The sequence below is a fragment of the Humulus lupulus genome, chromosome 9 (assembly GCF_963169125.1).
Source record: "Humulus lupulus chromosome 9, drHumLupu1.1, whole genome shotgun sequence".
NCBI lineage: Eukaryota > Viridiplantae > Streptophyta > Magnoliopsida > Rosales > Cannabaceae > Humulus > Humulus lupulus.
The window spans coordinates 11207365-11218644 of NC_084801.1; the positions used below are offsets into that span (position 1 = coordinate 11207365).

An 11280-nucleotide genomic window follows, 5' to 3' on the forward strand; every position below is an offset into this window, starting at 1 on the left:
ACACCATGGGGGAAGCTGGTTTACTCCATTCGGCAATAGAAGATATGAGGGAGGTAAAGTTGATTATGTTGATTGGGTGGATACTGATTACTTCACTAGGATGGAATTGGATGGAATGGCCTTGGACTTAGGACATAAACTTCCAGTGGGTTTTATGTACAAACCAATAGGAAAGGTGCTTAATATGGGCTACGTGGTGGTAGGGGATAAGGAGATCCTAAGAATTGTAGAGGATATTGAGAGGAATCGGGCTACAAAGATTGACATATTTCTTATTTTTCCTGAAATAGTTCTACCTTTAGATTGGAAGGAAGATTCAGAAGCTGTTAAACATGTCCCTGCTAACATTTTACCTCCTCTGAAAAGATGTATTATAGAGGAATTACCAGATGATTGTGATGTCCCTACAGATGTTGTTGGTATCCCTGTTGATGCAACCATTGATGGGGAACAAGAAGAGTTTGATGCTGATCAATATTCTGAGGAATTTCATGATGCTGCCTTTGATGAACCTGATAAAGAGGAATATGAAGAAGAGTTTGACTACATGGATGATGAAAGTGATATGGAAGACCAAATACCAGAGGTGGTTGTGCTTTCAGATTCAGAGGATGATATTGGTGATGTGAGGGAGGATACAGTTGAGGAGAACCAAGACCCGGTTCAAAGTGACAGAAATAGGAAAGGAAAGCAAGCTGATGTGAGGGAAAATACATCTGAGGATAGCCAAGACAAAGTTCAAGCTGATGTGAGGGAAAATACAGCTGAGAAGAGCCAAGACAAAGTTCAGCGTGACAGAAAAGGGAAAGGAAAGCAAAGTGATGAAGATTTCATATTGGAGGAGGAAGAGTTTGAGCAAGATGTTGAAGCTGAGATAGAGATGGGTACACAGTCTGACCCTAGGAAGTGGTGGCGATCAGTTTCAGATTTTTGTACTCAAAATCTTGATGATGGAGACTCAGATGGTATATGTTCTGAGGAGGAGTTACACGAATTGAAGTTAGATGATGAGTTTGATGCTAGTAAAAATTCCAAAGAATTCAACCCGAAAACCAAAATGCAAAACTTCCAATTTGTTCTTGGCATGGAATTTGCCACTGTTACAATTTTAAGGAATGCAATAAGGGAGTACTTTATTGAAGGTGATCGAGAATATGTATTTATTGCCAATGATTCAAATAGAGTTAGAGTTAAGTGCAAGGGTGCAAACTGTGAGTGGATGTTGCTTGCTTCAATAGTTAACAAGATAGATGGCAAAACAATGAGGGTCAAAACACTTGTAGACAAGCATAGTTGTGGCATTGTTTTGGACAATAAAAAGATGACCTCAACTTGGCTTGCAAAGCACTTTTTGGAGCAATTTAGGCTAAATCCGAGTATGGAATACAATGTATTTAGGGAGATAACTGCAAAGACCAAGTACTCACGTGTGTCTAGCTGGACATTTTACAGGGCCAAGACAAAAGCAAGGAAGATGTTGGATGGGTCTGTCAAGGAACAATACGCCATTCTTGATGACTATTGTAAAAGGTTGTTGGCTACCAATCCTGGCTCTACTGTGAAGTTGAAAACTGATTTGATTAATGGGAGAAGGCAATTTCAGCGTATTTATACTTGTCTTAAGGCATGTAGAGATGGCTGGTTGAGGGGTTGTAGACCTCTAATTGGTCTTGATGGTTGCTTTTTAAAAGGATATTGTAAGGGCATTTTATTGGCTGCAGTAGGCATTGACGGTAATAACTCCATGTTTCCCATTGCCTACTGTGTTGCTGAAAAGGAAAACATTGAGGTTTGGACTTGGTTCTTGGAGCTATTGAAGGCTGATATTGGGAGTTTGAGTCCCACCAAGGTGACAATGATGAGTGATCTTCAAAAAGGATTAGAAAATGCAGTGGGAGCCATCTTCAGTGGGTGTGAGGTGAGGTTTTGTGTTAGACATCTTCATGCTAACTTTAAAAAGGAATATCCTGGACTTTTACTTAAGCAACTTTTGTGGGCAGCAGCTAATACTACAACACAAGCTGAGTTTGCTCGAGCAATGCAATAAGTCAAGAATGTCTCGGATGGTGCAAACTATTGGCTGACAGGGAAGAACCCCACAGAATGGACTAAGTCACATATTTCAGAGTACCCGAAATGTGACATTTTGGTGAATAATTTGTGTGAGAGTTTCAATGCAGCCATACTTGATGCTCGCGACAAGCCAATTATAACTTAACTAGAGAAAATTAGATTTTGGTTGATGTCTCGGTTTTATAACAAAAAAGCTGAGTTGGAGAAGATGGCTCAACCTGTGGGGAAGAGAATTTTGAAGATAATTGAGAGCAAAAAGAGGTTGCAAAGCATTGTCTGGTTACTAGGTCTGACAAGTTTCAATTTCAGGTTCAATGCAGCAATGGTAGTGCCTTGGTTGTCGATTTGGAATTCAGAACTTATACATGTAGGAGGTTTCAACTATCTGGGCTTCCTTGTGGCCATGCACTAGCTACTATCTGGTTCATGGGAGGTAATGTCTTTGATTATGTCCACGGATTCTATAAAAAAGAATCATTGCAAAAAGCATATGGACAGAGTGTGCATCCTATGCCTAGTCCAGATATGTGGCCTCAGACAGGACTCAACCCAATTGATCCACCACCTGAGACGAAGCTGCCTGGAAGACCTAAGAAAGCTAGGAGAAGGGAGACAGATGAACCTCCACCTGCTTTAAAGAAAGCTCGAAGAACTGGACAAGTTAAAACATGCAGCAATTGTCTGAAAACAAGCCACAGGAGAGAAACATGCAAATCTGCTAAGGTGGTTGAGGTATAAACTTTATGCTTTCTTCTCAGTCCAGATAATTTTTATCATTGATTAGTTGCTTTATCATTGTTTTGTGAATTTGGAGCTAAATATTTGTTTGTTCAACCTATTTTAGAACCGTGTGGTCAAAAAGCGAGGTCGTCCACCACTGCAAAACCCAACTGAATCCAAACTTTTAAGGAAGGAAAGAAGACTGAAACAGCATGCTAAAGGAGGAACTAGTGGTGCAACCAATGCTCAACCCGATACTGTCTGACTGGAAGGAGTTTCATCTTTTGATTTTATTTTGAACTAGTGGTCGAATCTTGTATTTTGGTGTCTGTTATGTTGACCATTTTAGAGTCATGTATTTTGGTGTCTGTTTTTTGAGTCATGACAGGGTCATGCTGGCCATGATATTGGTCATGTACAGATCAGATACATTTGGCTTTTTAGGCCTATATTTTTGTTCCTTTCTCTTATGGTAATGAATGTAACTAGTTGTTGATCATATTTATTTCACAAAATACATAAACTAGAACACTGAATTCAAAATAGACCAAGATAGATTACATTGATTTGGGGTTTCATTTTACAACAAAATTCATTACAAATCAATGCCTAGGGTGCAATAGCTTTGTCATTGTCAATACTGCACATGAAGATTACCCAAAAATAAACTAACAATACCAACAACTTCTACTTTGATTTTGTAGCCCAAATAACCACAACCAATAGAATTACAGCAAAATACATAGTATTCAAAAAGTAGTAACACTGCATTCGACCTCCATCATTTACTCTACCCCTGCTTTCAGCACAACTTTCACAGCTTTCTCTTCCAACATTTTGAAGGTTGTGAGATTGTGTCTCAAATCCATTTGGAGAACCACTGCATTGCCGATGACTTCCAATGTCAGTTGTCGTACTTAGGGATGTGATTTCAGTTTCAAGGTCACCAATTTTTCTTAGTAGTCCAGGGATGACCACCTTTGCTCGATGGCACATTGGAGGGTCTATCCATTCAAAGAAATTACACCTACCGTGAATCTGAGTTGACCAAAACATACAAAATTTCTAGTGAACACCCATAACCATTTATTCAATGAATCAGATTACAAAAACAAATGGAGATCTTACCCGATACTTGTTGCATGTTCTTAATCTTCGCCCAGGATTTTTGTTTGTCCAAGTCGTTCTTTTTACCACTGGCCTTGGTGGTCGACAATGGCAATTTTTTCCGTTCTCCATTAACCCGATGCAAAAGATGCCCTAACCCCCAATTCGAAGGAATTACAAGTTTTCTTCTACTGGGTTCACGTGCTATACTGTCGGGGGTGGATCGTCTGGGTGTGGTCGGGGGGAAAGCTTCATCTTCATCGTTTTTCTGGGTATGGAGTTTTGAGTTTTTTTTGTTTTAGATTAGTTTTAGAACTTGGTTTTAGACAAACAGTTTTTTTGGTTATATTAATTAATCACAGTTAGTTTTCTTTTTTTGTTTTTAATTAAAAACCATAACCATTAATTGTTTTTGTTTTTAAATTTTAATAATTTAACTCAATCGGGTCGTGACACGTGTATCAAATATACCCCTAATGGCCCAGGGACCAACGGCTGCTCTAAAATCGTAACGGTAGGCATTATTGCCGCCAAAATTTTTACATAAGCATTTAAGTGCAATAAACTGAACTACATAGGCATTATTGCCGCAAATATCCCTAAAATAAATACCAATTTATTTGTTAGTGATAAAAAATGGAACTAGGTCTGGTCGTAGTAACGACACCCGAGTTGAAATACAGTTATAAGGCAGATATTTGACCCTATATATGTGTAAATATTATGATTTCTGTTATTATTCAAATATGTTTGTAACAAAATTAGACACGGCTCATCGACCCATATGTGCATCCTTAAGCCTATAAATAGGATTCATGAGACTCATTTAAGGAGATACGCAATAATTTGTATTCAGAGAGAACTAGTACTTTTTATACACGACTTTTGTAGCCTTTTTTGGAGCTTGTGAAACTCAGTGAACTCTAGTTTGCTAATCGCAGGTTTCATAATACATCAATAAAAACACTAAGTGGAAGTAGGTTATTACCAACATCTGGGGCCAAACCACTATAAATCATTGAGTTGTTTAGTTCTTGCATTTAACTTATAAATTTTTATCGTTTTAGTAACTTCATGTCGTTGGCTAAATCATCAGTCAACAAATATAAAATAAATACCAATTTATTTGTTAGTGATAAAAAATTGATATTTATTTTGAAGTATCGACCATAAATGTGGTATCTTCTATTACTAGATTATACATGGTCATGTTAAAAAATAGAATTACAATTTATCTATGTACCAAAAATACTAAAAATACTGAAAAGTAGTGATTAAAAATAATAACTATTGTGGTACACAATATATATATATATACATATATTAGGTGTCTTAATGGTATCTTTATTAGTGAAATATTTTGTTGTCGTTATTATTATCATTTGGATGGATGTTAAAGAGTTCATAAAACATGATAAAAGAGGTATAAAAAATTGGACCATACGAGAAGAAAAGTTGAGGCAACTCATGACTTTAAACTAATTGACATTGTGGCTAAGGAAAATCATTTTAAATGTTCCGCAGTGTTACAAATTTAATTGTTTAATAATAAAGAAAAAATAACATGATAACAAACTATATTTGTTTTTTTTTATATAGTTTCGGTGATTTTTAATAATTAGTCATGTGGCATTGTTTAACTTAACTTTCGACTAAAGTATTATGACATGCCTTACCATAATTACTATAAAAATGAAACTCACACCATAATTTAATATGACGGATCCCATGTGTGATGTGACCACCATTTTATATATATATATATATATATATGTCTAATGTTATTAACACATTTTTCTTTTATGTATATAGATACGGACCAATTTCGATCATAATTTAATATGACTGATCCCATGGGTGATGTGACCACCCTTTTATATATATATGCCTAATGTTATTAACACATTTTTCTTTTATTATGTATATAGATACACTATGGACCAATTTCGATCATAATTTAATTCCGGCCGTACACAAGCACTTAATTCATTTACTTATTTGTTTTTTTTTAAGATGCGTTTTCTGTTTTTCTTCTCTAAATACTATCAATATGTGTTAAAGATGCGGCGGAGGCATGCCATTTATATATTGATATAAAATGTGTATAATAGTTTTGTATGGGAGATTTTGTGGTAAGGTATACTTTTGTGATTGGAGTGAAAGTAAAAACTCAAAAATTGAAACCAAACATCAAACTCACTTCCCTCAAATTAAATTTCCGATTCCATGCCATCACTAAATTTGGCGGTCAGTTACGGTTTCAGTTTCCTTGACATAACGGTCAATTTCAATTTTGAAAAAATATAAAACAGTTGAATTGAAATTGATTGTAAAATATATATTTATATAATTTATTATCTATTAATAACAATTAGTGTAGTGGCAAAGTATAATTGCTTTCTTTTATTAGGTTGGGGATTCAGAACTATGTGCTTGCCATTTTTTTTAATAAAATTGTTAAAAAATTTGCAATAGCACAAGCACAAACCTTTGTTATTAAAGTTGGATAAAGCTCAAACCACCACTATGCGAACACAATTATTTGTGATATAATTGTTAAAATAAATATTTATTATTAAATAAAAATAAAAAATAACCATCAAAACCAATTGTAATTGAATGACGGGTTATTTCATTGTTGGTTTTAGTTTTTTTCAAAAATACTCTGAAACTAACTCGTCGGTTATAAAATTAGTAAAAACCGATCGTAATTAATTGAATTTCACCATTACTTTGTGATACAATATAATCCATCATCATCGCGTACCACCGAACACGTGGCCTAGTGGTAATAGTGACATCCTGGGAGCTAGAGATCAATAGTTCAAAATTGGGCAACTATGTGTTCGGCTAGCCCAACCACCCTATCCTTTACCTCAGGATCCTAATAACGCGCACTAGATTGGTTGGGGCTTAGGTGATGCACCCCATCGTAGGCGGGATGACTAGTTGGTAGAGTCTTGGCGAGAGCTAGAGCTCTCTTGGTAACATCTAGAGTGGGTAGCCACACTAGTTGCCCCCTCCTCCTCTCTTCAACATTGAAAAATAATAAAGAATTCATCACCCGCCCACTTGGTGCACCTTCCCACATTTGATGATAGTAATGGTTTCTCATCTTTTTATTCAATTATTCTAAAAGAAAATTATGTTATTTTATTTATAACACTCTTATCAGAGGTGAGAATGTTCATCGTGCGAATGCGTAATCTGTGATTACAATTATACTGCACAAAAATGATAAATTCACATGCCGCTTTGCAGGCTTTTCCAAATTTAGTTATATTTGATTTTTTTCCCTAAGATTTACTAAAAATAAAATAAAAATAAAAATAAAAAATTACTTTTATAATATATTGTTTATAATTAATAATAGCCTTTGGCAAAAGAAATAATCATCATCTAACATTCACTTATTCTTTGACTATGAATAAATAACAAACATAAAGTAGTTAGGTGCAACTCTTATGTATAAAAGAAAATTAAAATATATATATCAAGAATCTGACCCACTGGTAAAATAATCAATAGTTTTCAAAATAACAGAGTTGGAATCTTAGTTAGGTTAATAATAATAATAATATATGAAACTAAAACGATGTGTCTAATTTTTCCAGCAAAGAACAATGTATTTGATTATTTAATTGAATGTGTCTCCAAAACCATACACTATTATTTATTTTTGAAAAGAAAACAATGTACTTTATTATATACCAGTAAGAAGTGTTATTAAATATAGATAGTATCGATCATAAATATAAAATAAATACCAATTTATTTTTTAGTGATAAAAAATGGATATTTTTTTTGAAGTTTTCTACAACTGTTAACGTCAACTCAGCTGTAGATAATAAGGCCGACATATAATAATTCTTAGTAGCCATTTTAAGCATTTTTCCTTTTAATCTTTAGTATATTCCAAAAACTAAAATCTTTTGTCCACTTCCTTTAATGACTCCAAATTATTTAAAGATGATAAAATTAATTTTTTTTTAAAAAAAAAAGTTTTGGCCAATTGTTAAATTGTGAGAAAGTTATCAATACGGATGGAAAGTGGGTGCCGACTAAGGCACGTGTGTATATATAAATATCTTGTATATATATATATATATATATATATTTTAAAGAAAAAGCAGTACTATAGTTAAAAGTCAAAATGTGAACCAGAAAAAAGAAAAGACACAAAAATATTTAGTACAAGTATTTTAATGAAAAAAAAGTTCTATAGTTTTAAGATAATTAAATCATTCTATTTGTAGCCTTCAACAATCAAATCATTTAAATTAGGAGAAAATTTATAATTTAAGAGGACAAAATTCTTCTCTAAACTTATCCATTCACTTCAAAAAAAACAATCTCACCTTTTGACAAAATAACAAAGCTTATGAATAAAAATATATCATTATAATTATAAGACACCTATCATAATTAAAAAGTTCATTTTTAAAAATATTACTCCCAAAAATTATATTTTATTGTTCTTAAATATATTTTAAAACACAACAAATAAATTTGACTAAAATTATAATAGTGACAGTATGTGACTAAATATTATATATGTTTAGTCAATTTATTGTGACTAAATTAATATTCAATTACAAAAAAAAATATTATAACTAATTTTTTTTAGTGATTTACAAAGAAAAAATTGTTTTTTTTATTTTGTAAAATATATATATGAGGTATATTAACAAAAAAGAAAAAAATCAATTGAAAATTATAATTTTGATAGCACAAATGATAAAATTAGAATGTTAAGGACGAAGTAATAGAGTAGTATAATATCTTGGGTAAATACTTATTTGGTATCCTGTGTTTTATTGAAATATAAACTTGGTACTCTCTCTTTTTGATAATTATCAATCAATACTCTATGTTTGCAAAAACTATATAGTTTGGTACAATTCGTGTGCTAAAATTTTTAATATTCCCAAATTACCATTCATTTTAGTGATTTATTTTATTTTTAATTATTTTATTAATTTTAAATTATTTAAATATATTTTTCAGATTTCATATAATAAAATAAAGGTTTAATTAAAACTTTAAAATAATTTTAATAAACAAAATTATTTTAAAAATAAATTTAATTAATTAAAAAAATTGGAAATAAAAATTAAAAAAAACTAATTAAAATATTATTGATTAACTTTAAATAAACCTAAATTTTAATTTAATTAATGAAAAAAACTCGTTTGTTAATTAAATTAAAATTTAGGCTTATTTTAAGTTAATTAATAATATTTTAATTAGTTTTTAATTTTATTTTATTAATTAATTAAAATTATCTTTAAAATAATTTTGTTTATTAAAATTATTTTAAGGTTTTAATTAAACATTTATTTTATTTTATGAATTCTAAAAATATATTTAAATCATTTAAAATTAATAAAATAATTTAAAATCAAATAAATCATTAAAATGATAGGTAATTTGGGAATATTAAAAATTTAAACGCACAGAGGGTACCAAACTATGTAGTTTTTGCAAGCAGAGAGTATAGATTAATAATTATTAAAAACAGAGAGTACGAAATTTGTATTTGGATAAAACACAAGATAATAAATGAACATTTACTCTAATATCTTTAACATTTTATAATTAATAATAGAGTTTATACTTTTTTGGACCATGTGTTTTGTCTCATTACCTGTTTGGACCCTGTGTTTTGACAAATTGTTTTTTGGACCCTATGTTTTGTAAAATTGTTCAAATAGAGCCCTAAACCCGATTTTTGTCAAAACTTTCTCAACTGAAATCACAAATAATTTACCAAACTAACAATTCAGAACAAAAATAAATTCATTCTGCTTCAAAACTATATTGTTATATTCAATTTTTTCTTTATCAAAATTGAGTTTAGGAATCTATTTGAACTATTTTATAAAATATAAAGTCCAAAAATAAATTTTTTAAAATACAGAGTTCAAACAAATAATAAAAAAAAACACTTGGTCCAAAAGAAAAAAAAAATATAAAACGTTAATAATATAAATAAATAATAAGAAATTAAAAGAAGGAGAAGAAAGTAATGATAGGTGGCGGTTTTTGTGGAAATGGATTGAACTTGTTGTAAATAATTTAATAATCGCATCATCACTACTGTTATTATTATAATAATAGAAAGAAAAGAAACAAAGGTGACAATTAATAAAAGAAGAAATAAATAAAAAAACGTGTTGCATATGATGGAATTAGTAGAAGATGTTTTTGGGTGTTAAAGGTTTGTGCTTTACGTGTTTGAAAGTTCATACATCACAGTTTTAGAGGGCCCCACTTTCTTACAACTCACAGCTCTTTGGATTGGACTCTCTTTCTCTTTCTATATTTATATGTTACACATGTATAAATATAAAACCCAACCAAGCCTTCAGCCTTCAACTCAAAGCATCTTTCTTCTTCTTCTTCTCTTGTCTAAAGTACTTACAGAATCACAAGCAAAAAAAATATGAGGAGGAACTGCAACTTGGAGCTTCGACTCGTACCTTTTTCAGTCACTGATCTTAATTCTGACCCCTACCCTATTCGCCACCATCACAACTCCATGTAAGCTTTCTCTCTCTTCTCTCTCTCTCTCTCTTGATGTTTATATATATAAGTGTTATATATGTATATATATATTGAATGAATATATGTTGTTATGTAGGAAAATGGAAGAGTACTCGAATAGTATTAGTCCAACTAATAATGCGATCATGAGCAGCAGTGGATTAAGTACTCCAAATCAAAATCAGCCACTTACCATCTTCTACAATGGAAAGATTTGCGTTTGTGATGTAACTGAGTTTCAGGTACTTTCATTAATTTCTTCCCTGCTTTTAATAATTTTTTTTTTTTTTCTGAGATCAAAAGGAAATTATTTGAGGGAATTCTGAGTTTCCCATTTGAAGAAGAAAAAAAAAAACTGAGTTTCGTCATAATAATTTGTTATTTTTTGTTGTCTTTTGGATTAAAAAACTAAACATTGTTTTGTTCATCATAATTGATTGGGTTTCAGGCTAGAGCTATTATTCTTCTTGCGAGTAGAGAAATGGAAGATAGGCTGAAGACACCAACGGCGGCGATGGCGACGACGCCGGTGTCGGAGCCATGCTCGCCGAGCGTTCAGTCACCGATTTACAGCCCAACAGCGGCTCTTTCGATGAAGAGATCACTCCAAAGATTTCTCCAAAAACGCAAGCACAGAGCTCAAGCCACCTCCCCTTACCATCGCTAGAATTTGATCACTATTACTAGCTTGTCATAAAATTGGGGTCTTTTCTTGTAACAATTTTCTTAGATGATACACAACTTTTTTTTTATTATTAATTTTTTTTTCTTTTATGAGGGCTTCTCTTGTAAATTAGTCTCTCCATGAATTATATAAAATTTTCAATTTTTAGA

At 31.7% G+C, this 11280-nt stretch overlaps 1 protein-coding gene across 1 annotated transcript; it reads left to right on the forward strand.

Moving 5' to 3' along the window:
• The first annotated feature begins 10250 nt into the window (after positions 1-10250).
• Positions 10251-11280, forward strand: LOC133802281 (protein TIFY 5A). Its single transcript, XM_062240561.1, has 3 exons — positions 10251-10443; positions 10544-10688; positions 10895-11280. The coding sequence occupies exons 1-3, from the start codon at positions 10346-10348 to the stop codon at positions 11111-11113; spliced, it is 462 nt and encodes a 153-aa protein (XP_062096545.1). The 5' UTR covers positions 10251-10345; the 3' UTR covers positions 11114-11280.